This window comes from Lasiodiplodia theobromae (genome assembly GCF_012971845.1).
Source record: "Lasiodiplodia theobromae strain AM2As chromosome Unknown scaffold_28, whole genome shotgun sequence".
Lineage (NCBI taxonomy): Eukaryota > Fungi > Ascomycota > Dothideomycetes > Botryosphaeriales > Botryosphaeriaceae > Lasiodiplodia > Lasiodiplodia theobromae.
In genome coordinates this window covers 140,491-166,440 of record NW_023336486.1, presented here as the reverse complement: position 1 = coordinate 166,440, position 25,950 = coordinate 140,491, and the positions used below count along the sequence as shown (strand labels likewise).

At 55.4% G+C, this 25,950-nt stretch overlaps 8 protein-coding genes across 8 annotated transcripts; 3 read left to right on the top strand and 5 right to left on the bottom strand.

Annotated features, from left to right (window-relative positions):
* Nucleotides 1–398: 398 nt before the first annotated feature.
* LTHEOB_8680 (Rsc complex subunit rsc9) lies at nt 399–3,704 on the top strand (the record flags this gene model as incomplete). The annotated part of the gene is made up of 6 exons (XM_035518184.1): nt 399–493; nt 545–760; nt 812–1,068; nt 1,203–1,511; nt 1,571–2,579; nt 2,630–3,704. The coding sequence occupies 6 exons, from the start codon at nt 399–401 to the stop codon at nt 3,702–3,704; spliced, it is 2,961 nt and encodes a 986-aa protein (XP_035369985.1).
* A 515-nt stretch (nt 3,705–4,219) lies between these two features.
* On the top strand, nt 4,220–5,522 carry LTHEOB_8679 (C6 transcription factor; the record flags this gene model as incomplete). The annotated part of the gene is made up of 2 exons (XM_035518182.1): nt 4,220–4,294; nt 4,347–5,522. 2 exons carry the CDS (start codon nt 4,220–4,222, stop codon nt 5,520–5,522), a joined length of 1,251 nt encoding a protein of 416 aa, XP_035369984.1.
* A 2,086-nt stretch (nt 5,523–7,608) lies between these two features.
* LTHEOB_8678 (Glutamate carboxypeptidase tre2) lies at nt 7,609–8,733 on the bottom strand (the record flags this gene model as incomplete). The annotated part of the gene is made up of 1 exon (XM_035518181.1): nt 7,609–8,733. One exon carries the CDS (start codon nt 8,731–8,733, stop codon nt 7,609–7,611), a length of 1,125 nt encoding a protein of 374 aa, XP_035369983.1.
* A 757-nt stretch (nt 8,734–9,490) lies between these two features.
* On the bottom strand, nt 9,491–11,168 carry LTHEOB_8677 (Aminopeptidase y; the record flags this gene model as incomplete). Its single annotated transcript, XM_035518180.1, has 4 exons — nt 9,491–9,670; nt 9,737–10,879; nt 10,936–10,993; nt 11,050–11,168. 4 exons carry the CDS (start codon nt 11,166–11,168, stop codon nt 9,491–9,493), a joined length of 1,500 nt encoding a protein of 499 aa, XP_035369982.1.
* A 1,830-nt stretch (nt 11,169–12,998) lies between these two features.
* Nucleotides 12,999–14,387, bottom strand: LTHEOB_8676 (uncharacterized protein; the record flags this gene model as incomplete). The annotated part of the gene is made up of 1 exon (XM_035518179.1): nt 12,999–14,387. One exon carries the CDS (start codon nt 14,385–14,387, stop codon nt 12,999–13,001), a length of 1,389 nt encoding a protein of 462 aa, XP_035369981.1.
* A 3,069-nt stretch (nt 14,388–17,456) lies between these two features.
* Nucleotides 17,457–19,230, bottom strand: LTHEOB_8675 (WW/Rsp5/WWP domain-containing protein; the record flags this gene model as incomplete). Its single annotated transcript, XM_035518178.1, has 3 exons — nt 17,457–17,714; nt 17,781–19,093; nt 19,143–19,230. 3 exons carry the CDS (start codon nt 19,228–19,230, stop codon nt 17,457–17,459), a joined length of 1,659 nt encoding a protein of 552 aa, XP_035369980.1.
* Nucleotides 19,231–19,471: 241 nt separating this feature from the next.
* On the top strand, nt 19,472–20,422 carry LTHEOB_8674 (Proteasome subunit alpha type-4; the record flags this gene model as incomplete). The annotated part of the gene is made up of 4 exons (XM_035518177.1): nt 19,472–19,495; nt 19,556–19,740; nt 19,801–20,219; nt 20,280–20,422. 4 exons carry the CDS (start codon nt 19,472–19,474, stop codon nt 20,420–20,422), a joined length of 771 nt encoding a protein of 256 aa, XP_035369979.1.
* Nucleotides 20,423–22,099: 1,677 nt separating this feature from the next.
* Nucleotides 22,100–25,322, bottom strand: LTHEOB_8673 (DNA repair protein; the record flags this gene model as incomplete). The annotated part of the gene is made up of 5 exons (XM_035518176.1): nt 22,100–23,848; nt 23,903–24,054; nt 24,496–24,583; nt 24,634–24,828; nt 24,879–25,322. The coding sequence occupies 5 exons, from the start codon at nt 25,320–25,322 to the stop codon at nt 22,100–22,102; spliced, it is 2,628 nt and encodes an 875-aa protein (XP_035369978.1).
* Nucleotides 25,323–25,950: the final 628 nt, after the last annotated feature.

Sequence of the window (25,950 nt, the reverse complement as noted above, 5' to 3'; positions counted from 1 at the left end):
ATGCGTGCATCGATGAAGCAGTTGAGGTACCATGCGCGCGCGGTGACGGGCGTAGGTGAGCGTGCGGGGCTGTTGAGCGCTCTGTTGCGGGTGATGATGCGCGGCGTGGTGTTGAGTGAGCAGATAAGGCATGCGCGCTGCGGGCGAATGGCGCTAGTGCCTGTTTGGGAATCGCTGGCGAAACGGGCCCTGGCGCTTTTTGGGGCGGGCGGACATGGGCGTCGCGAAGCAGCGAGCGAGCTCAGGCGTCACAGTCGCATCGCCGCGCATCTCCTCCACCGAGCCTTGACGAGCGCGCGCGTCTCGCCCGGTGCCCATCTTGTCGCGAACGCGCTACCCTCTCCGCCCCGCGCGCCGGCCTCTCCAATCGCACGAATCAGCTCAGCCCGCCAGTCACCATGGCCCCAGCGAGGCCGCGCGAATCCTCGATCGAGCGCACGCCCGAGTATGACGACTTCATGAACAAGCTTGAAGATTACCACGCGAAAAGAGGGTACACGCTCCGCCCTCCCTTGCTTGATGCCTGCCTCTAACCTTGGCCTAGCACCACGCTCGACCGCGAACCGAAAGTCGGTCAGCGGCACCTGAACCTGTTTCATCTGTACAAACGCGTCTGCGAGGAAGGTGGATACGACAAGGTCTCCGATACCAAGAACAACAAGCTAGCCTGGCGCCGCATCGCTGCCGATTTCATCCCCCCGGACCAGAATCCCACGACGCAGGCCTTTATCGTCAAGAAGGCCTACTACAAGAATCTTGCGTACGTGCCATCCCGACGCCGCGTCCAGGTTTTGTCGCTAACGCAACCCAGTGCCTACGAAATTAGCAATTTCCACGGCAAGGAGCCCCCGCCGAAGGAGATTCTCGAAGACGTCTCCGCAAAGGGTGGCGATCTTCTCAGGCGCACCAAAGAGAACTTCTCCGCTTCGAGCAACCGCGAGCTCGATAGCCTCACAAACGGCCACGACAAGGACAGCGACGAATCAGACGACGAAGCCCAGAAAACCCCGAAGGAGGACAAGATGGACATCGATGGACCTCCTGGCAGCAGCGGACGCGTGACTCGAGGTGAGTGGTGTCAAACGCGCGCGCCTTGTTTGGCCGCCCGTCATTCCTGCGCTCACCCCCCGGCCTCCAATCTTTACCCATCCTCTCCGCCAAAACCAATTCGCCTTTGAACATGCCTGACTTATTCTCTGTAGCTCTTCGACAAGCCCCGCCACAGCGGGTCCTCTTCCAGCCCGAGTCTACGTCGAGACAAACGCGCTCCTCCGGCCAGCACAACTCCCCTACGCCCGGCTCATACTCGCAGTCCAATGGCTCTTTTAGCGGTGGCGGTAACACCATGAGCATCATCTCGAACTATGAACCGAAGCCGGTGGTTCCTTCGAACGTCAAGCCTGTCATGACACCAAGCAACAACCCAGAGCACTTCCGCACTGTCCGCAGTCGGATGGCGAATAGGTTAGCGAGGCCGGTTCCGCAGAACAAGGGAATGATGCTGCCAGGAAGTAAGTTGTCGCACGCCTGTTACTTTGCGTTCCGCGCTAATTGAGCTCCCGCTCTGCAGCTGGCTTCACCGGACCGAACATATATATTAGGGCCTTGCTCGCCCTCCAGTCGGGCAGCGTCGAAGAACAAGCATACGCATTGCACCACCTCGTCAAGATTTCGCACGAGCGAGGAGACAAATACCGGTTTGACGGCTTCCCGGGCCTGGCCGAAGCTCTAATTGGCCGGCTCCTGGATGTCAGCACGCTCTTTTATGGCTTCCACTGGGAAATCTGCTACAACGAGGACGAGTGTCTGGAAAGAAACGATGCGCTCAATGCGATCAGCGGAACGGCGAATTTGCTCCAAAAAATCCATTCGCACCCGCTGCTGGATTTCACAGACGACGTGCAGACCAAAGAATTCAGCGAGGCTCTTGGTCGCGTCAACGAAGCTGGACTTGTCATTCGCAATCTTGTGATGCTGGATGCGAATGCTCACTACGTCTCTCAGCTGCCGTTGATTCAGGACTTCATCACTATCGCTCTCAATCTTCCTCCCCGGTCGTCTGTCATTGAGCTGAAGCACTACGCGCTTGAAATCGCCGAGCAATTGTCAAGATATTGGCTGCTTACCTCGGAGCATCACCTGTACCAGACTCTGCTTGCCCAGCTGGATTCTAGCGACCGTGGGACGATTATTACTGCGCTACGAGCTTTGTCTCGGATAGCGATGAACGCGAATCCGAGATACGAACTGACCAACGTACCAACCCGGGTAATTCAACACGTGTGCGAGTGGCTACTAGTAGAAGACGAGCAGCTCCGTGAAGCATGCTTGGACTTCCTGTATCTCTACACTGCCACCACCGGGAACGTGGAGACGTTGACGCAGCACACCGACGTTGAAGGGCTTGTGAAGCAGTTGGTCAGACTACTGCTCTACAACGCACAGACAATTAGGCTACCAGTCCCAACCAAGGCATCCGGCAAGCCAAGCAACACGGCGCCTGAGTCGGCACCGAAGCTTGCCGGTTCAATCATCGACCAGCTACTATCTCTCGACGAACCCGATCGTAGCTCACAATGGTTTGTCTCTAAGCCTACTCAGATTCATGAGGTACTAACTTTCGTCGCAGGCTCAAGACGTGCTTTGAAGAAGATCCCATGGGAGAAATCACGCAGATTGCGCTATGGACAGCATACAATGCGGCTTTCCAAGCCCCGATCCAGAAGCTCACAGCTCAGCAGCAATCCCCGTCATTGCCCTCAACACCCGGAAGTAGTGCGCCGCCTGCAACCTCGGCAAAACCGCCCAAGCCTATGATGGCTGCCAAGGACTTCATCACCAACGTTTCCAATACGTTCCCGTCAGCAGCAGCGCAGGTCATCACTGCCGGGGGTGTGCAAAAATATACCATCAAGGGCATCCGCCCGCGGACTGTTCCTGTGGACTTGAGAAATCGGCCTTACATCAAATGCCGATGGGTGTCGCCGCCTTCATTTCCGTCGGGTTCGCAAGCTGGAGGCGAGGAGTGTGGTGAATATGTAAAAGAGCCGAAGCAAATATGGGAGCATATCCTGCAGACCCACCTTGGGCTCAGCAAAGACTCGGATGGGAAATGGCAAATTGAGGAGCCTGCAACCAATGGAGTCAGCGAGGAGAGCGAGGCGAACGGGAAGCCGAAGAAGCTGGACTGCCGGTGGGCAGGCTGCCTGCATTTTACCAGGGCGGGCGAGGAACCCACGGCCTTCGAGGTCGGGAGACACGTGCAGACACATCTGCCGGACAGCTCAGAGAAGTCGCAAATTCGGAACCAGCACAATCAGTCTGGCAACTCAGCACCGGATACCGGGTCGCTGCAACAACAGTACTATGGGCCTTTTGGTCCTCTGCGTGGAAACACCAGAGGAGATCAGACCAGCGAGATCAAGTGGCTCAATACGGCAATGGACGAGCGCAGTGTTGCACAGAGTCTGTCTGGAGCATCTGCAATGGTGTTACGCAACCTGGCCAGGAGGCTGAGCGCGGTTTCGGCGCAAGGAAGCAAGGAGGCGAGCGAGGACACGGACATGGAGGCTGAGGACGGTGGCTGGGTACGGAAGGTGTTCGCTCCGGTAAAGGACGACTTATTTTTCGTCATGGCGCATAACCAATCGCTGAAAGAAGGAATCTTTGATCTGCTGAGGGACATTAGCAGTGCTGGGGTTTGATTGTCGCACTGGCTGTACAATAGATGCACTGGCGTTATGGATCATGGGCAAGATGGCGGGAACGCAGGAACGGGCGTTTCGATTGGAGCAGCACGCGAGGAGTTTACGAACCGTTTCGAGCCACGGAGTGACGAGGCATTTGCGGGCTGGAGGCATAGATGGTTTTTTAGCACCTACCTAAACATAGCTACTAAGCAAATGAGCCAAGACTCGCAGAGTGCGGACTCGGGCGGAGCGCGATAGGGCTGTGCCCGGATCACCCGGATCCCAGCATGCCACGCCTTGCGGCGTCCATCGAGCGGTCTGTGATTGGTGAGGGGCCCAGTATTACTTTGACGCGTTCTGAGGCTTGACTTGAGGGGTCAACTTTAGCAGTCTCGAATAGCGCCTAATTTTAGCCTTTGGCTGTCGAACGCCAGGCACTGGCCACTTCCTCCATCGCCTCTTGCAAGATTCAAAAGCGCGCCCGTCGACTTCGCAGCCAACCCGACAAGCTTCAAGCTCGCGCACCGACGATGCCTCCTCGGCCGCGCAAAGGTCACCGCAAGTCTAGGCTGGGCTGCACAAACTGCAAGCGGCGGAAGGTCAAGGTGAGTGCCAGCAGCTTGTTGCATCTCTGCTCGAGTGCTCACGTCCCAGCAGTGCGATGAAGCAAGACCTGAGTGTGGGAATTGTGTCAAGCATCGCATAAGATGCGACTACCTGGACTCGACGCCCACGACGACTCCACAGTCGCCCGCCGTCGATGTCCAAGCATGCAGCTCAACATCACCCCAAGACGCCAGCATGCTTGGCAGCGACATCCCGCCCATTGACCCGCGCTTCATGGGCAGTCCAACCCCATTGCAGCAGCAAGAGCAGGACCCAAGCCTCCCACTTAATGTCATCGACCTGGAGTTGATGTACAACTTCATCACGTCGACGGCGCACACCATGTCGTCCATCCCTGAGATTCGCAACCTCTGGCGGCTCGAGGTGCCCCGCATCGCCTTCCGGCACGACTTCGTGCTGCGGGCGCTGCTGGCCGTGTCGGCGCTGCACATGGCGCAATTCAAGCAGGAACCCGAAGCGCGTGACTTCTATGTCGAGCGGGCGCTGGCGCAGCACCGGCTCAGCCTGCGCGAGCCTATGGAGATGCTGCACAACCTTACCCCGGAGAACGGGGCGGCCGTATTCGTGTTCGCGGCGCTGACCGCCGTATTCTCGCTCGCAACACCGCGCCAGCCCGACGACTTCCTCGTCGTCGGCGATAGCGGCAACATTACAAACTGGCTGTTCCTGCTGCGCGGCATCAGCTCGGTCGCCGACTTGTCGCACGACTGGATCCTGTCGGACAACATCGCCGGCATGCTGCACCGCGTCCACGTGCCCGGCCTGGACCACGAGATGGCCGAGGAGGAGGGCCCGCCCGCCGAGGACGAGGAGCAGGAGCAGCTCAAGACGCTGCGCCGCTTCCTGCAGCGCGACGTGACCGACCCGGAAGAGTTGCGCGTCTACCTCGAGGCTGCCGACAAGCTGTCACGCGCCTTCGCGTACTTCTCGCGCAACAACAATCGCTCCGCCGATAACGAGGTCCGCGCCATCTTCATTTGGATCTACAGGATCTCGGATGAGTACCTCGCGCTGTTGACGCAGTTCCGACCCCAGGCCATGCTCATCTTTGGCTACTACAGCGCGCTATTGCACCGCTTGGACTCGCTGTGGTGGGTCAAGGGCTGGGGGACGCACCTCATCTCGCTCATTTACGGACAGCTGGATCCGTACTACCGTGCCGTGCTTAGATGGCCTATTGAGGAGATAGGCTGGGTGCCGTTATAAGCGGCTTCAAATTAACGGACTTTTTCAATATGACGTCAAAATTTTGGCTCGGGAGTCCCGTGGTTCAAGGGTAGCCGCGCCCCGAAAGGATCGCGACCGCCATACGTATAGGTCGCGACTCCCCCGGCACAGTTGCCAAAGCAAAGTTCATGCCAACGTGTCTTTCCAAGCTCTGCTCGCCATCATCTTCACATCATCCCGACAGCTCAACAACATTGCATACCACAGACCGCAGGACACTGAAGCAGGCTGTAAGTGATTTAGTACACTTTAAGTGAGGCTCAAGCTGATTTTCTCTAGCTACCAAAAGCATCTCACCACTCGACTTCACTATGCCAATCGATATGTCTAACCCGACCACCGAGCCTCAACCCGAGTCAGAGCTTCAACCCAAGGCAGAGCGAAAACGCGTATTCGGAGCCGACATTCTTTGGTCCATTGCCTTCATTGGTGTCTCGATCGCATATATCATTTTGACGTTTCAACACGAGGACGATGGCAGGCGAAAGATCGATTCAAGAGGTGGACAGTTTATCGCATCCTTGTTTACCTCATACGTTGTTGTGGGATCCTCGCTCTGCACCCACGATGTACTGAACCGCGTCCAAAAACCTGAGTGGGCGGACGTGGGATCACTTTTCATGGCGACTTTCACAACTATTTTCATGTTCGGAATCAACAATCCATGAGAGCCTTAGGCTCACCCATGAGTACGAATAAAGTCATTTTTCTCATGAACTTTACTTCTACAACTACTGGAAGAGTGCGGTCAACAAAGGCGGCAAATCATTAGTAACTGTGGACTTGGCAAGCATTTAAGCAAGGCTGATCAAACAAATCTGATCCAATATTGAGGATCGTGCCGGCAGGCACTGGTAGGCCGGCTGCGTTTGCTACAACACGTTTGTTGCCTGATTAGGCTTAGTGTGGTTTGCTTTGAACGCATATCGTTCAAACCCACCGTAGCTACTAATCGATCATCCTTTAACCTTCATCAAATATGCTTATCGAGGGATAATCGACTGAGTCATTTCGAGTCCCTCTTTTTATCCAATCAACGGCAAGGCTTTGCTGAATTTCCCTCTACAGGGGCGTATCGCAGCCGGCGGCTAGCATGGAGAATAGTAGGCCCCCAGGCGTAGCTATACCTCAGCTCTTTCTCAGGAAAATAACATGTGTGGGTAGCTGAAGCTATCTTCCGAACGTGTATGTAGAGTTTTTAATTCCATTCTCGTCCGAACGATAGCTCCAGCTACCCATGACACGAGCAAAAAACAAACCCACACCAGCCATCGGCTGCGAGAGGGGACTGTGTTCACCGCGTGACGTAAGGCAACCACCACTCCAACATATATGATCTCCAAGACAGCTTCTCAACTTTACCCTTCCTCGAAGACCGGAGCAAGTCCAGTCGTTCAACGCGTTCAACGAAGGGAGCTCGGAAACATTTCCTCATCGCTTCACCCGAGGGATAAAACTCAGTGTAACTCTTTCAAGTTTGCTTTGAGAAACCTCACGGCGTGGATCGTTGCGTCGCATGCGCCTCCAGTTCGCCTTTCTACAAACTCGATCAAAGCCAAAAGGCAAAGAGAGAGCTAAAGAAGAAAAGAAGGCAAGAAGGTAGGAGGAGGGAGGTATTTAAGCGTTGCGAGGTGGTGCTGGATCACGTCGATCACCCGGATCACCTCGATCACCCGGATCACCTGCCGGGGGAAACGACGCTAAACCTGATCTGGGCGGGTGATTTGGGAAAGGCAGCTCGCCTGTCCGGCGTGATCTGACCGCGTGTGGTTGATCTGGACGCGTCGGGTTGGTGCTGCTCTGGACAGCGCGAAGGCAACCGCTGCCGAATTTGGCAATATCGCTGCGCCGGTTCCATTTGGTAAACGGCGTGCCATGCTCCTGGGCAGGACACTCTTAAATTAAACTCTCTCTATTTGCAATAAACGGAACGGCCTTGCCGACCTCCCTTCTAACCAACCGATACATCTGTCTTGTAAACTCCATGCCATGCGCCCAGGTAGCACACCCCCAGAATTCCTACGCATTGCTGTGTAACATATCACTGACCTCAAACACCACCAGTTCAATCAGCAGCGTTATCCCTTCCTCCCTTCTCAAGCTGCGCCAGATACCAAGTCCTCGCCATCCGAGTAACTGCGATCTTCCAATCCGTGCCGAGATTCAACTCCACAATCTCCTCCTTCTCCTCGACCTCGATATCCCGCGTAACCCACGACAGGAACGTCTGAATGCCCTTGGTGTTCCTCTCCACACCCATCTCCCTCAGGTAGTCCCAGCCCTGCTCGAGCCTGCGCTCATGGCACGTCCTGCCCACAAACGCCTCAACCGCCTTCTTCTTGTCTCCGTCCTTCGCCACAGCGTTCTCTTTTGGACCCTTCTTCGACCTCTCGTCAAAGTCTTCGCCCTTCGTCTTCAGCCACAAATCCGGCACATTCGGCACGCCCTGATCCGGACTGGGGTTCCACACGATACCCTCGCCAGGCCCCTCGACGCCCAGCGCCGCGCCGAACGGACAGCGCGCGTACACTTCAGCCGTTAGGCGCCGCGCCTCGGCGAGAAAAGTCGCAGCAGCAGCAGCAGCGGGGGCAGCGCCATCACCGACTTCGTCCAGTGCGAACGGCAGCCGAAAGAAGCCTCCCCGGCTGATATTATACAGCCGCGCGCCCTCATCCGCGACATCAGCATACCGCTCGATATGCTCCCACACGCCGCGAATCCGCACGCCGCACAGCACGAACAGGCGTGGCGAGAGGTCACGTATCGCCGTGTGCGGCTTCTTCTGCACGCCGCTGCCGATCCACTCGCCGGCTAAGATGACATCCTCGTTCATGGGACTGTCGTCGCTGGCCGGATGCAGCTCGCGCCACCGCGCGCACGCGCGCTCGGCCAGCCGCACGATGGCGGCGTGCTGCGCGGCGCAGAAGGCGGCGAATTCGTAGTTGTCCCGCGCGCCCCGCGTGAGGGTGGTGTTGTTGCGGGACTGCGGGGTGACGGTTGCGTTGTCGGGCCCGATGGACAGGTCGATCCGCATGTCGGCGTGCGTGCCGTGCAGCTTGACGGTGCCGGTCATGTGGAGGGGTGCGGGGGCGCCGTGTTTGGATAGGTAGCGGAGGAAGGGCCGGATGTCGCTGAGGATTTTGGGGTACAGGGTTGATGTGGTGGGGGCCGGGTTGTTGGTGGTGGTCATGGTGGTGGTGGTGTTCTTTGTGCTGTGGTTGTAGAGAAGGTATTGGTCGGGTGGTTGCGGTTTCTTTTGCTGCAAGAAGTTCGGCTTGGCGGTGGAGAAAAGTCGATGATGGGGCAAGTGGTTGGTTTTTTTGCGGCAGGAGTGGATATTTTATATGTAGACTGTAGTTGTTGTGCTTCTGACTGAGGCGCACGCCCGGTGGCTGAGTCAAGTAATGTTAGTCATCCGCAGGTAGAACTTCAATCCTTGTGGTAGGATTACCGCTAACTTTGCTGAATAGTGGATCCCGGTCACTAGTTTCGACTTGGTTCGTCAGTATTTGGACCACACCGAACCTCCGCGGTGTCTACATTTGGACGTAGGTGTTGTGTAGACTCGTATGCACAAAGGGTCTCAACCTCAATGTGACACCCAGCCATATATTCAAGCCTGCAGGTATGTGAGACTGCACTGTGTGCGGCCGACCGACGTTATGGCAGGCGCGTCCTTCATGGCACGAGCAGCGCCGCTCCAGAATCCATGGCTTTAAGAATGTCGACCAACACTTCGCTGACCACAGCTTCACTCACTATACTGAACGTCGAGGATGCACACAAACGATTTTTGGTCATATTAGTATACATGATATCCAGTCAGCTTTCGCTTTCCATCAGTGTCTGTTGCCATCTTTTGTCTTTGTACTTGCCAAACATCACCACCAATGACGTCGCGTAGCTCACCAGCAATAGTCATGCTTGCAACTTCCGCAACGTTCTTTCTACACATCATGTCCACAAGTCCCCAGATGACGCTCACCCTCGATCTCAGTCCAAGGGAAGCTTCCCAAACTCTCGCTGGTGAAGAAGCGCCTATTGAGCGAAGCAGTCGCATTCGATGGCGTCTTCGGGATCAAATCCGTGCCGTCAATGGCCAGTGTAGCGAGGACATGAGCAGCAGCCTATACTAATTGTCAGCATTCGAAGGTCCTTCAAGCTTTCCATGCGTAACCCCAAGGTCATCTCACCTTCGCATTAATCGTCAGCGTCGTCGGGTTCGAGTTGTTGTACGTATCGCACGCCTGGTGATAGCACGGATCCTGGTCGACGCCCGTCCCTGTATGCAAGCCGCCCACGGGCTTTCCCAGCGTCTCCATGAACGAGGCGTAGTCGCTGCCGCCGGTGAAGACGGCGGGCGTGACGTTCAGGCCCTGGCCGGCCAAGTGATCGACGAACAGCTTCTCGATGACGTCGGAGCCGGGCGCGCCAGCCAGGCCGTGGGTGCTGCCGTCGCCGTCGAAGACGCCGTAGTAGCCGCGCGACACCATGTCGAAGTTGAGGTACAGCAGGATGTCGTCGGCCTCGCTGGTGTTGGCGATGCTGGACGTATAAAAGCGCGAGCCGACCAGGCCGTTCTCCTCGGCGCCCCACCACGCGAAGCGCACCTTGTTCTTGACGTCGAAGCTGGACAGCGCCTCGAAGACCTCGAGCAGCAGCGTCGTGCCGGAGCCGTCGTCGTTGATGCCCGCGCCCGCCTGCACCGAATCGAGATGCGCGCCCAGCATGATGACATTGCTCGGATCGCCGCCGCGCGTCTCGGCGAAGACGTTCTGCGTCAGCTGCTCCTCAATCGTTTGCGTCTGCTGGAAGTGCGCCGTGATGGCCTCGCCGGCCAGCAGGCGGTCGCGCAGGGCCTGGCCGTCGACCTGGTTGATGAAGCCGCTCGACACGTACTCTTCCGGATCGGGCGCCGACAGCGTGCCGCCGGTGACTTTGGTCGGCACGTTGTTGTAGATGATGACGTTGCTGGCGCCTGCGGCTGCCGCCGGCCGGATGCGCCCTGCCAGCGTGCCGCCCGAAGGGCAGGTGCCGCGCTCGACCAGCACGATCTTGTCCTGCACGTCGTAGTCGGCGTAGCCTTCGACGGTGCAGCCCGCGTCGCCGGTTGGGCCGAGGACGAGTGGTGCGGTTACGCCTTCGGCAGTGGTGGAGGGCGAGTAGGTTAGGCCGTAGACGTAGTAGGAAGTGTTGTCGACTCGGAATTCGATCGATTCGACGCGATTGAAGAGGGCTGGGAAGTCTTGGGTCCAGGATTTGGCGGTGCTGTTGTATTTGGCTAGCTGAGAGGTGACGTAGTCTACTGATGCGGTGTAGCCAGGGAGACCGAAAGCCTGGGGAAGTGTTAGTGGGCCGAGATGTGGTGGTGTTGAGCGCGGAAAGAACATACCCGATTGCCGCCATTCTCAGTTGCGATTCTGTCCAAGTTCGCAAGGTTCTCCATCAATCTAGAAATTTACATCAGAAGTTGTCCTGTGGAAAAGCACTTTGAGAATGTTTTTACCCCTCCGTGGTGATACCAGCTTGAAGCGCCTCCGAAGTGACCCATGGCTTGGTAGCAAGCGCAGCAGGTACCCAAGAAAGGGCAGCCCCCGCAACCAAATTTCTAGTAACAGATCTCATGGTTGTCTTGCAATTGAAACCGAACTTCTACGGAGAGACATGCGAAAGGCGGGGAGCACATATATAAGCATTGGCGGTTGCCGCACGTAATCTCTCGGATCGCTATCTTTCGCCTCCAGCGCGTCATCCGAGCCAAGAGCCTGGTCCAGGTACAGATCGTTCCACGGCCTTGGTACTCTGGTAAAACCGACGAGAAAGACAGGTCCAAGATAATTATCCAGCAGCCAAGGAGGGGTGTTTGCACTGAACCCCTGCGACCTTCCTCTTTCGGTATAATCGCGTCTTGGCTACGGATTGTGCATGGCGTTTGCCAAGTACTGCTACGGACGAGACTTCTCGACTCCGCAACTGAAGGATTTTGAACGCAAAAAGGTGATCCCAAGCGGAGAACGACCTGCCGTTAAAGTGGGTGGACGGTCGGATCACCTCTGCCTGCAAGGTGGGGGCGCTGACGATCAGGGTACGCAGCGTTGATGGTTGATCCGAAACAAACAGGCTCACCACGCTTCTCGAGACTGTTTTTTTGGAGCACGTAGATGATTCAAGATAGCGATGAGGAATTCTTATGGTGTTGAGGCATATGGTGCGGAGCCGCGGAACGCACGGCTTCCGAAAGTGAGACTTCAGCTAATAGCTGCTTTCACATAACGACCTAAGCATTCCAAGTCTTTACTGAAGCATGTATTTAAAGACGACTTCCCCTCCGCCATGAGTCGGCACTGCCGTTTTTCGACAAAAGAATTTCACTATGTCAATATCGTGCTATTCTTTCACTTCGCTCTTTTCCCCGTATTCTTCAAGTTCGACGGACACCCAATTTTCTGTCCTGGTCCAGACTTTGACCATCAATACCACAACTGCCGCTGTCCAGCATCGTCACTACCCGATCCTAATCATCACTAGCATATGCTACAGCACTTCGCTATTATAATCTGTCGCCAAACGCTATTAACGTTTCCATCTACCGATATTCACATCACGCTCATATCACACCTCCATCCTCTCTCCACTTTTTCTTTTTCGAGTTGCGCCTAAGTAGTAAACACTTTCCACCCAAAACGAGTTTGTGAGCAAATATCTTGGGAGCTTTCTTTGACTGATGTTCAGATTATAGAGGGTGGGACACTGCACTGTCTCCTTTTATACATTAATTTACGATGGCATACTGTACTATACATGACGTCATCTGCTATCCAGGGAATAGAAATGTGTGATTAGCTATCGGTTTGTCCGTTGTGACTTCGCCAAACAGTAGAGAGATTAAAGTTGATATTTCGAGGAGTATTTCTTTTTTCCTTCTCTTCCAACAGGGATTACTTGACTTGATGTATGGCACGACCTTTGGGAGGAGGGTGGTGTTGTCAGAGGCGCACTGCCAGATCTACCGTTGATCGGAACTTCGACGTCCCTGATAAACACCAAAGAATCGTGCATGCTCAGATCCAGGCTAGGAACGGAAGGTTGTGAAGCGGAGGAGGTTTGCGGTCTGGTTTATTTTCCCATGAATCAGCCATTGTCGGTATCCGATGGGTCAGTCCTGGGTCTCGTACCCTGGCCTTCCGTATTGTTTCTTCGGAACTTGAGTCGATGGGCTGCCACTGCACTTGAAGGCAGCCTTACTCTCACCAGAGCAGGCTGTCAGTTTCATTTCCAATGAAGACGGTCCCACATGGCCTTGCATGGTCCATACAAGGGGAAGTGAGCCTGGCAGTCGAGTCCGTATGTCTTGCGGAACCGATGAAGGAAATGCTCTGTCGAGGAGAGATTCCCCACCTCCCAGCCACCGAGAACTTCCGTATTCAGATGTCACCGATCGGTCGACACAAACGGTCATGCCGGCAAGCATTTCCCCTTCTCCGACTGCTGCTCCAGCACCTCGGCAATCCTCTTCCCCATCTCAACGCCCTCCTCGATCCACGCCCAGCACGGCTGATCTCTCAACTCGTCATCATTGCAGCTCCCCGTCTCAATAAAGTCCAGCAGGGCCGACTCCCACTCCCTGCGCTCGGGGCCATCCTCGAAGAAGTGATTAACCCACTGCAGCCTTCTGCCCACAGTATCGGGATTGAGGTACACGAGCGCCCCCAACATGGCCTTCCGACACGAGAAAACGGCCCGGACGCGGCGCATGCGCACGTTGCACGCGTACTCGAGCCAGTCGGCGACGCCGTGGCGGGCGGGCGCGTAGAAGCAGCCGACCTCGCTGGCGGCAACGGCGCACCACAGCACCCAGAAGGCGACGACGAAGGCGTTCCAGTCGCGCATGACGCACGCCGCGACGGCCAGCACCCACTGCGCCAGGATGAAGGCGCGCAGCACAGCCCGCACGGCGCGCGACAGGCCCGGCACAAGCCCGCCGCCGTCGGCCGCGCCCTCGCGGTACAGCGGCCGTCGCAGCAGCCCGTTCAGCGCCGCGCTGCTGCCGTGGAAGCCCCACCACTCGTTCGCGTTGAGCGAGTCGGCGGCGAGGATGAGGCGCGCGAAGCCGGCGCAGGAGGAGTTCGAGGACGAGTACGAGGAGGAAGGTGTGGTGCCGACGCAGTTGCCTACTACGCCGCCGAGGGTGCGCGGCTCGCCGCCGTTGGTGAGGACGGCCAGCACGCCGCTCATGGGCATCAGGAGCAGGTAGACGGCGCCGACGTAGAGCCCCGCCAGGAAGGCGAAGCACGTCAGGGCGATCCACAGCAGCCAGCCCAGCGTCGACGTCAGGCAGTACCGCACCGACGACTGCTGCTGGCCGAACAGCGCCTTGCGCACCCGGGATCCGGCGCTCACGTGCGGCGTCGCCGGCGAGATGTGCACGAAGTCGAGCCGTTGCGTCCGTGAGGCGGCGGCAGTGCTGCAGTCGAGCAGCGAGCGGCTGGGGTTCGCCACTGTTTGGGTCACCCGCACGTTCGACACGCAGAGGCGCACTGTCGCGGGGGCGTTGCTCTGGTAGCAGTCGCCGTACCGCGCGTCTATGCACTGCAGCCCGTTGCCCTGGCTGTCGGCGCGGTCGAGAAGGCAGGCGTTGGACGTGTTGTCTCGGGTCGAGAGCAGGAGCCGCGCGTCCTTGGGCGTGATGGGCCAGTTCCAGAGGGGCGTGAGGCCGTTCAGCTGGAAGGCGTGCAGCTTCAGCGATGCGTCGACGAACTCGACGAACACGGCGAGGGGCAGGATGTGCGCTAGCTGCTGCACCCATTCGGGAAACGGCGGCAGCGTGATTGGGGGAGAGTGCATAATTGAGCAGGTCGTGTGTCCGGATACATGGGCGTGCGAAGATTTGTGCGCCTTGCTGGAGGGAGACGGAGATATGGTTTTGTCCCTCACCGTCTACAGACAGCGAACCCTGCATGGAGACCCACGTCTGTTTTGGTGTTGGTGTCTCCACATTCCCCTCTGACGTGTCGTCCTTAACGTCGATCATGGTCCCTTCGCTTAACCCTTCTCAGTGTCTGGGGACCCACAGGTTGAACCGGATCCTCCAAAGCCGCACTGTGCAGCTATATAGCTGCAACTGTCCTTTTCCCACTAGCTTATAGCTTACCATGGCTTTCAGGGCCGTTGGTTCAAGCTATATTGTAGCAGAAAACTAAATTTACCCGTTTTTGTAAAGGAGAAGATAAATGGTGGGTTGAGACTTTCGCAGGGGTTAACTGCAGGTCGATCAGACTTGCATAATTACCACATCTACTGTTGCCTATATGGACACATACTTACAATTGCGGCGGATAATAAAACTACAAAGAGACTTCCCAATGGTGCTCGCCTTAGATATAGCTCGTAGCATAATCCATTTTTCCAGTCAGTGACGGTGTGTTGGCTTCTTGACGTTTGAAAGCCTGCGCGTAATTGCATAAAGAAGCCCTTCCAAATACGCATATTGCGTACCTGTACTCACTCAACCTCGACCGATCATCTGTATGTCTGTTTCAGAGTAGGTAAGGGCCTATCTTTGTTGAGTTGGTCGCATTCAACCCGCTGAACCACGGTTGGTACATTGGTACCGTATTCAGCATTTTATTTCAACATTTTTCACATCAAAAACATCCCTCCTCCGTTGAATTTTACACTCATAGCCTGCAATCCTGGGAAGCTGACTTCAGACGAAAATGGTTTTTGAATCTTTAAAGACCTTTCTTTTTGGGTCAAAGCCGAGACAAGATCCAAAAGGAGGTTCGGAATCCTACACCGCCATCGAACTCGACGAACAGCCATCGCAGAACACAGGGATCCTGAATTTCAAGTACACTTACGACCCTCTTCCGGACTCTGGATATATACGCCTCTTTGAACTATTTCCCCGCTCTCTATTGGGGACAATTTTTGTTCGCCTCTTCGTTGTTTCCATAAACGACCTACCACGTTATGAGGCGATTTCCTACGTCTGGGAACGCCCTACCGACACACGCACCATCATCTGCAACCGTAGGCCGTTACGTATCACCAGAAATCTACACGATGCACTCAAGAAATTCCGAGCCTCTTCCAAGTCGACCAGCCAAATCCTGTGGGCCGATGCCATTTGCATCAACCAAGATGATCTCCAAGAGCGTGGACGCCACGTCCGGCTTATGCCTTCTATCTATACAGAGGCTTGTAGGGTCCTTGTATGGCTTGGCCCAGACGGATTGAAACATGTCATTCCAGCCCATCCTTGGCTCTATTCCCTGGATGAAAGTGAACGACGCCAATCAATGGAACCCTTCGACCTTTTTAGACCGGAGGATCGGGATTTGTATAACGCAGTTAAAGTAGTACTTCAGCTACCCTGGTTTGGGCGTGTCTGGGCCCTACAAGAGATTGGCTTCGCAAAAGATGCCACCTTCTTTTGCGGTGGTTACAAAATCGACTGGGAGTCGTTGTGCCGTATCTTCCATTTCTTCCCTCTCGAGTTCTACGACAGCTTGAACGTGGATGTGAGAAAGATACTGATGATTGAAGATTTCTTCCAGTTCAAACAGGATCGGAGATTGCTCAACTTGAATGTTTTCCAACTCCTAAATGAAGCACGCTCATACCAGGCAACTGATCCGCTGGATAAGATATACGCACTTCTTGGTCACCCTTTGTTCGAGCAAGATGACGGGAGCGAATTCATCCCAATCGACTATTCCCAAACAAGAGACGAATTGTACCTGGCCGTTGCCAAGCGCCTCCTGGAGGAGCCCTCACTCTCAGGTCTGTCCGAGCTTCTGTCTATCGTCGAACACACAGAAGATACCTTCTCTTCGAACTCGAGTCTTCCGTCCTGGGTCCCTCGGTGGGATGTAAAGCGAGCCACCACATCTTTCGATCCCTTCTTGCACTTGGCACCGGGAAAAGCGAAGGCTCCGCTTGAATTCAGAGCGCCAGTGGTCCAGTCTACCGGAGTTCTTGTAGTCGATGGTTCAGAAGTGGATTCGATAGTTTGGCAGTCAAAGGTCTTCAGCACATCAAGTTCAATGGGGCCTCCAGACAAAAAAAGAATGTTCCGGGAAATGAAGGAAATTCTCAACGTTATCAAAGAAACAAAGTTGGCCTCCGCGACAGCGAAAAGCCTTTCCATTCAACAAGCCGATGTTCTGAAGAATCTCGCAGCCGCGCTTGGGGCTCTTCCAACCCTGCAGAATCTATCGACGAGGAGTCGTCTGTATATCGATCATCCCCGTCACGAACACGGCACTGGGAATGTTGCGAGTTTCTTGAGCGACCTACCGGACAGCAGAACGCTTGACCGGTACCTCAACCACCAATTCGGTTGCTGCCTCCATCGGAGACTAAGCGACCGCTTTCCTTTTCTCCGTGGGCCTAAAGGTTTGAAAATGACTGGCCCCTCGAGATATAGCTTAGCAGTCGACAGAGCATGCGCGAATCGGCGGTTTTTCATCACGAAGAAAGGTCATTTCGGTCTGGGCCCGAGTGTCGCACAAAAGGGAGATTCTGTCGTTGTCCTCGCTGGTGTCAGGTTACCTCAAGTGCTCCGACGTGTCGACCAGCATTACCTCTTGTGTGGAGAATGCTATGTCAATGAGATCATGTACGGGCCGGCCTTCGATTTGGCGGTGAAACTAAAGACGTCTTCCATTCGTTGATGGCTTCTTGCACAACTGAAACGTGGGATAATTGGGCTTCTAGAATTAGTATTCACTTTTACGCTCTATTGCAATTTCGGGGCACATGTACCATTGCCGTCGTGTACTAACACATATGCGGTAGATTCCACCGATATGAGTACCTCGTCGAGACAGCATGGAAAGAAAGCTGGAAACAAACCCGTCAGATCTAACAACATATTTTATACCCGGAAAGAGGGGCTCTTTCTGCTATCTACTCAGCTTTTGCCTCCTCTTTGTCGTCCTCCTTCTCCCCTAGATCACCTAGCTGCGCCCTCAAACCCTCCTTGCCGATCTTCATAGCCCTTCTCAGTTCCTCCTCTTCCTCTCTGAGTCTGCCCTTTCCATAAGCCAAATCTCTCTGCTGTCTCCTCTTTTCTTCTTGTACCCTCTTCTCACGATCCGCCAGGGCCTTTTCTCTCCGTTCACGATCCTGCTTTTTCCGTTCTGCCTCTTCCAATTCTTCTGTGGACTGACCCGTAGCTTCTGGCGCGGGAGGCAGCGTCGAGATATACGCTTCAACCATAGAATCCCTTACAGAGGTTGGCAGAGAAATAAATCGCAGATCACGCAAGAGCGCCGATGGCAGGTTAGCCAGCGATGTCGAGCGATTGAGCTGGGTGACGGGCAGAGATTTAAGGAGGCTAGACAGATCGGATTTGCGGGTGCTCTCGGGAAGCTTGAGGCGGCTGATATGCTCGCGGTACCACTTTTCCCTGTCCTTGTCGAGAAGCTTCGGGTTCTTCATCTCGGGCTCTTTTTTGTACTTGCGGCGGAACTCGGGCCAGTAGAGCTTTGGCGTGGCATATTTTTGTAGGAACGCAAGATAGGGGATTGCAGGGTCTTCCTTTGCGGCCTTCTCGCGTTGCTCCTTGAGCGCCTGTGCTTTATCGCGAGACCATTCCTCCCAAGTTTCCTTCCGAGCCTTCATAGTGGTGAGAGCAGTATAGCGGTCATCCTCGATGATGCGGCCTTCATCGATGATTTTGTCCCAGGTGGAGAAGGGATTGCAGTTGTGATCGTCAAGTAGGTCCCTGAAGAGGGCCTTGGCGTCCTCGTCGGTCAACGGCAGACCTTCTGCGCCCTCTGGCAGGTCCTCGCCAACATCGCCGTACTCGCCGGGGTCCAGACCATAATCTTCACCCATGGCCTGAAGTTGCCACGCAATATCATCCTCGTCAAACTCAACAGCCTCTTCACCTTCTTCCCCAGTCTTCTGTCGTTTCGAGGGCCCGTCTTCTTCTTCAGCGTCTTCCTCATCTGTGACTTCAACCTCTTCATACTCCTCGCTGTCGTAGCCTTTATTGTCTGCTGCAGGCGTCACCGAGGGACGCACACCACTGCCCTCGCGCTCATCAGCAGCCGCCAGCTCAGCAGCTGCAGCCTCCTCATCCTCAAGATCACTCGGCTCGCCACGATCTATCCGTTCCTTCTTCTCCCGCTCAATGCGATCGAACTCTATAACGCCTTTCATCACATCTGGGGGGAACTTCCAGAAGCTCTCCTTCGTGTCCGGATTGTGCACGAACCGTCGCCCCAGCTTCGTCTTGACGAGCACCCACGGCGCACAGTCCGGGATCGCATACTTGTGCTTGGGCCTATCCTCGGGCTGGTGGCGACGACGGTCCTGGTAACCATGGCCACCGCGGAAGCCGCCGCGGCCGCCGTGGTGTGGGACAGGGAATTGCTGCTGGTATTGCGCAGGGAAGCCGGCCTGGTACGGCGCGCCGGGAAAAGCGTTTTGGTCATAAGGCTGGTGGACTGGAGGCTGTGGTTGAACGGGCTCGGGGACGGCGACAGGGCGTTGATAGGTCGACTTTTTAGTCTCGGCATTGTAGTAGTAGGTGTGGCCTGCGACAAGTGTGAGCTGCGAAAGACTATGGAGGATGCAATTGCGGACCTGAGGGAGCCTTGTGCTCAGTCCAGCCCGGAGGCAAGGGGGGCGGGGCAGGTGCCGCAGGCGCGGGCTTGTAGGTCGACTTCAACATGGCGCGCAGGACGTGTGGACGGGGAGGTGGTGGGCGGAAAGTTGGTCGCGGGCGATGATGCTTTCGGTCTTGGCGCGGCGGGCGCTGGATCTACGCGTCGGAGCTTGCCTGGAGCTCGCCCATCACCACAACCACCATCCACCGACAACTCTTCGCCCTCCCGCCACGCCCTCATCCGCCGCTGCTCCATCGATTCGCTCGCCGTAGGCCCTCGTCTAAACCCGCATAGCCGCCGTTCAACATGTCTCGGAGATACGATTCAAGAGTCAGCCGTCCCAAGCTTGCCTCGCTGGCCCGGCAGTAGTAGCTCACAGTGTGCACGCAGACGACCATCTTCTCGCCCGAGGGCCGCCTGTACCAGGTCGAATATGCGCTCGAGGCCATCTCGCATGCCGGCACAGCTCTCGGTATCCTCGCACAGGACGGCATCGTGCTGGCCGCCGAGCGCAAGGTCACCAGCAAGCTGCTGGAGCAGGACACCTCCGCCGAGAAGCTGTACATCCTCAATGAGTGCGTCCGCGTCACACCCATGCCACCTCTCCTCAAATAATCTAACGGAGCCCCGCACAGCAACATGATCTGCGCAGTAGCAGGCATGACGGCCGACGCCAACATCCTCATCAACTACGCCCGCCAGGCCGCCCAGCGCTACCTGCTGACCTACAACGAAGACATCCCGTGCGAGCAGCTGGTGCGCCGGCTATGCGATCTGAAGCAGGGCTACACGCAGCACGGTGGTCTGCGTCCCTTCGGCGTGTCCTTCATCTACGCCGGCTACGACCCGCAGCGCCAGTTCCAGCTGTACCAGAGCAACCCGTCCGGCAACTACGGCGGCTGGAAGGCCACCAGCGTCGGCGCCAACAACGCCAGCGCCCAGAGCTTGCTCAAGCAGGACTACAAGGAGGAGTGCGACCTGAAGGAGGCCTGCGGCCTGGCCGTCAAGGTGCTCAGCAAGACCATGGACTCGACCAAGCTGAGCAGCGAGAAGAGTGCGTTTTGGATCATCCCCATCTCTTGTGATTGGCCCCCACTTGCTAACGTGACACCAGTCGAGTTCGCTACCGTCGGCCGCACCAAGTCCGGCAAGATCTACCACCACCTGTGGTCCGCTCCCGAGATCGATGCCCTGCTCAAGGAGCACGGCTTGGCGAAGCCGGACACGGAGAACACCGAGGGCGGTGCGGCGGAGTAAAAGATTGAAAATCGGGCTGGATGGCCGATGTGATGGGATTTCTTGCACTGGCGGGAGCTATGACGGATTACACGAATGTAATATACCTGCCTCTTCATGAGATTCTGATTCTTGAACGACAGAACACTTGAATAGAGGTATAGATGCCCAAGTTTGCGGTGATGCTTCTATGGAATCTTGATTCAAAGTGAAGAACAAAAAACCACTACCATGACTTTTCATGATGTGCTTGGCTGCAAGTCGACCCCCGGGCAGACCTATCCTAACGTGACTATAAAACGTACATCTCTAGTCCTATGAATGATCTGACTCTATCTAAATATCGCTGACATTTATCATCACTAATTCCTGATCCTCACCATTCAATGATAATGCTGCATCACCTTCATATTAGACGAAAAGAGCCGCAACAAATTAATACTCGAAAGACATCTTCAACGAAAACGAGTGTCATCCAAGCGATGCAGAAGCACAGACACACCGAGTAAAGTATTTTTCAGCCCATATGACTGTTTATCAGCCAAAATGTTTGCTGGACATCAGTCTGGGAGACGACACTGGTTGTAGACGGAGGAGGAAGGCTTAGGAGTGGGAGAGGGTGGGGCGTTAATATAGACTCCGTAGGCCGCACCGAAGAGGCGAGGCATGGGGTGTGTGTGTCTTAGGGAGAACAGCAGGAGGACATATGGATATGCAGAGCACAACGTGCAGAAGCACGAGGCATATCTATCTTGCTGAATCGAGTGCACGAGCGCATGTTAGGCGCGAGACATGGGGGATGACGCATGGGGGCGGTGACCGCAAAGGCGCTGCATGACCTCTTCATCAAGTTTATATTTACTCGCTCTCACTTTCTCCAAGTCTTGATCTATTATTTACCAGGCTAGCGGTCGGATGGTACCAAACGATCTACCAAGCAACTCGTCTTGGTGGAGGGGTAGGATCCAGCAAGGCCGATGTAGATTTGAAGATGCTGAAAAGGAAAAAGAAATAGATAACACCAACGCTTCATGATGCAGGGTAGCAAAGTGATTCGGCAGTAGACAGCCAAAAGAGTATCGAACCTCGTCACCATTATCACACAAAGTTACCGTCCACAATTATTCCAAGGTAAAGAAGTACAGGGGGTTTAAAAGGAGACAGATAAATTGAAACGGTACGCGCAGCCTAGATTCGTGGTCTGAAGAAAGCACATCCAAAACGAGGCAGTGTCCCAGCTGCGAGTTCCTTCTCGCCCTCTTACCATCCGTTTCCGTGATCTACAGAATCCCGCAAGCTCTTGTATGTACTTATAAGCAAGCCGTTCATCTCGTTCCACACCTTGGGGCCTGCTGAAACCTACACGTATCACTCAATACATTCACGTGAATTGATTGTTAGGCATGTGATAAATTTTGAGAAATTATTCTGCCAAGGCATACATGGGGCGTGGATTGCATGCAATTAAAACGTCCTCAGTGCTTCTGTTAATCTATGGGGACGGCGCACGGGGGATGAGAGGCACCAACTGGGAGAAGTGCATCCAGGTTGTCGGCTTCATTCACGTCAGTCCTAAAGGTTTGCTATCAAAGGTGATCCATATACACAATCAATGAAGAATTTCTCACCACAGCTTCAAAATGTGAGCCAAATAGCCAAAAATTTTATTTCCAACAGCCCAAACACTATTTACAAAGTTTAATCACTAACCACTTCTTCTGCCAGCCACTCTGGCTCTGCATCTTCATCCTCCGGATCGTGTGAAGGCAATGAATCTGCGTCGTCGCCCGAAGATGCTTGTTCCGGATCAGCCGCCTGCTCGACCTCCTTAGGCCACTGCGCTTTTGTCCTCGATGGTTGTGCATCGCCTTCTAAATCCAACTGGCCAATGTTGCTCCCCTGTGGTTGAGTATCCAATGTTGGTCCGGGTTCTTGGGAAAGAGCTCGGACGGGTTGAGATGCTTTATCCTGATCACCTGTTGATCTTTGTTGCTGGGCCGGCTCGTCGAGGGCGTCAGCCGCCTCCGGGCTCTTGGAAGCCACCGGGGGAGCTTCTGCCTTGACATCTTGATCCTGCTGGTCCTGCGGTTCCTTAGGCGAAATATAGTTAACGCTCTGCTGAGCAGTCGTATCTTCTCTCACGAAGCCACCACCCACATCTTCTTCATCTGGGATAAACCCCCCACCTCCGTCAGGCAGGAAACCGCCGCCGTCTTCTAGAACGAAGCCACCACCACCTTCAGGGATGGATCTGTCTTCGTCTTCGGGAGCGAAACCGCCGCCTTCCTCTGGAAGGAACCCACCTCCGCCAACTGAATCTCTGTCGTCATCAGCACCATCGAAGCCCTGGTGCGATACGAGCCGCCGCACAGGCGCATTTTCCATGATTCTGCTCTTGAAGAGATCATCTCCAGTCTCTTGCTTCTCTTCTTCTCCCCCTTCATCAGGCAAGAAGCCTCCACCATCACCACCATCGTAGTACTCTTCATCATGCCCAGCAGCCGCCAGCATCCTCCCCGCCGTCGGCTCCGCCGGCTTCTCACCCGCGCCCTCCGCCAAGAAGAAGCCACCAGCCATCTCCTCCGCCCGCACCCTCTCCTGCTCCTCCCTCTCTTCCGCCTCCACCCGCTCCCTCATCTCCTTCTCCATCTGCTTCCGCTCATCCGCACTCGCATACTCCTGCACACGCTCCAGCACCCTCAACCCCAGCAAAAACTTCCGCCACAACCTGACCGCCTCCCTCCCGCGCCTCTCCCGCTCATCATCCTGCTCGGCATCCCGCATTCCCTCGAGCACGGCGCGCACGGCCTCCGCATTCTCCTCCGCCACGACGACGCCCTCGACGACGGCGGTGCCGTGGCGCCCGCGGAAAGTGAAGCCCGTGACGGCGTCAGCGTAGTCGACGGCGAGCATCCGCGCAGCGATGCGGGCGCGCGCGTCGCGTATGTGCGCGCCGCCCGGCGGCACCATCGACGGGACGTAGACGTCGAGGTTGCCAAAGGCGTTGCGCGGGACGCGGCCGCGGACGCAGGGCGGGGGCACGTACAGCTCCGTCTGGAAGGGGGCGTAGAGGGCGGCGCCGAGGGACTCTGCATCTTCATTCTCGCCGTCGTCGTCGGCGAATGGCTGTCGTTGTCTTGAGCGGCGAGGTTTGGCGTGCTTGAGGGGTTGCTCGCCCGGCTTGATTTCGCGGCCCAGCCGGTACCACTTGTCGGCCGATTTGAGCTGGTGGACGTCGCGCCGGCGGTAGATGGGCTCGAGGTTGGTGGTGGCGGCGGTGCCGACGTTGACCTTGCCGCATTCGCGCTTGGGGTGGATGACTTCGTTGTGTTTGAGGTGGCGCTCGAGGACGTAGTACGGGTGGTCTTTGAAGTCTTGCACGTTCTTGGGCATTTCCTCTTGGGCTTCGCGGCGTGATAGCTCGGCGTCCTCGACTTGGTCTCTGTCCTGGTTTGGGTTAGTACTAGCCCTCGAGGATGTGTGACTTGGTTATAGTGGTACCAATATTGTTCTCCTCCTGAACAGTTTCAGAGCCTTTCTCCACCAACGGTCGCCATTTTCGGTTGACTCAACGCGCAATTTCCTGGTCTTTGCATTGTATGCTTTTGCGTATCGGCGAGTGACATCTTTTGCTACGCCGTTATCTTCAAAGGCTATGGCGTATGCCATGCTAACATCAGGATCGCTTAATGGTGGTTCGAGGCGTGACGGTTTCGCAATTGTATCGGTGGCGATTGGATCCACTGTAACCCATTTCTGTTGCGCAGAATTAAAGGCATCGACCCAAAAGACTGGAAATCGAGGATGAGGAATTGTCTTATTCGGTTTCACAGGTGACGTGGTAACTGCTTGGCGCGAAGATGAGGAATTCAGTCCAGGGCGCCCGAGTCTCGTGATCCTCTTGAGAGGTGTTGCTTTTGGGGGTGGTGTTGTCTTTTTGTCGCTGAGATCATCTGCATATACAACCTTTCCTTGATCATTGGCGGAAGATGCTGGAGTAGGCTGAGCACCGGCAAATGGAAGTGGCTGAAGAGAGCAAATCAATCTGGCATCCACCCCAAGCGATCTAAGAAAGGCGCAAAAAAGCATCGCACCGGTATCTGGCGATCCCTCGAATGAAACTGCGGCTTTGCGGAAGTCTGAGATGTCCATAACCGGGTCTGCGTTTTCAGGGATCTTGAACTACGACTAGTCAACACATATCCAAGTTTGAACTCAATTGTGTGACATACAACTTCCAGCTCCTTGGTATCGTGAGCCCATTTCGCTCGCCTTAGCCCTAGAGATGTGATTTTGAATTTCTTCCATGCATCCTTCGCAAGAATAAGACCGTCATTGAATGCTTTGGATGCCGCTAACTGTGACTGGTTCGGATCGGGTGTGAACAGATTAATGATCCGAGAGCTTCGAAACCTCTTCAGAGAAGACTGTAGTCATGTTAAAAATCTTCCGTATGGGTCATAGAGTGTGTGCATACCTGGACCTTGTCGTCATTACACCATGCGTTGCGGATATGCGCGTTGTACAGCAGACACAGAACATGCATTTTGTGGATGTGGAGTCTCATGGCTCTTTCGGCAGCAGTAGCTGCTTTCCTACGGGCTCTCGCCGGCTTGTTCTTTGTGTCATCGTTGCCTATCTCTATCTGGAGAGTCTCTTCTGCCTGGGCTTTCGTAAGCGGCGGCAGGACAGCATCCGAATTTTGCTGATTCAGATCCACTTCCTCCCAATCCATGTCGCTATCATCGGACTCGGAGTCATCGATGATGGTTTGCAGCTTAGGTGGTTCATCTTCTAGCCCATTGCTGCTTTCCCGATCAACTGCATTAGGCAGGGCAGGCTCCTCAGCAGACGTCTCGACTTTGCGCTTCTTCAGGGGACGAGCATCTTCGGTGTTATCCGCTGCAGCCTCCACGAGCATCTCTTGGAAGACATCAGGGACAGCGGCGGCTGGCGCATCATCCAATCGCTTGTTCCTAGCTGATCTTCGAGTCGCTCTGGGTGTGCCGGCTGCCTTCCCCACTTTTGCCTTCGCTCTCGCCATGTCGACAAGCCGGAATCATCGGAAGTGTATGTATGCGAGTATATGGTGGATAAACTGCCGCTGGCACCGATTACATTGTTCACAACCGTCGTATGTACAAAGACCGGCGCGACGCCCAGGCAGTCGCTGAGCGTAGGTAGGGCTTTCGAGACAAGATATGCGAGGTTCAAGTGCGCGTACTCTTGCGAATCGAGGGATGTGGCTTCGCGTGACGGGGGCGAGCCTGGTGGGTCAAAAGGCGTTTGCGGTGGTGGAGGTGTTGAAGAGAGCGCAATCGCATCAAAGCGAGCGATGACGTTAGAGTCGCGCTGCGCGCCATCATGTGACCGTGCCGCAATTGGCCCAAACTTACCCGGCGAGCATCACTTTCTCACGTCAAGACCCATCACTCACTTACGTCTTTCCACTTCCACTTTCATCACGATGACAATTCGCCCTATCCCCGGAATGTATGATGCTTTGATCCATCATGGTACCGTGGGAGCACTGAACCTGGTACGCCGGA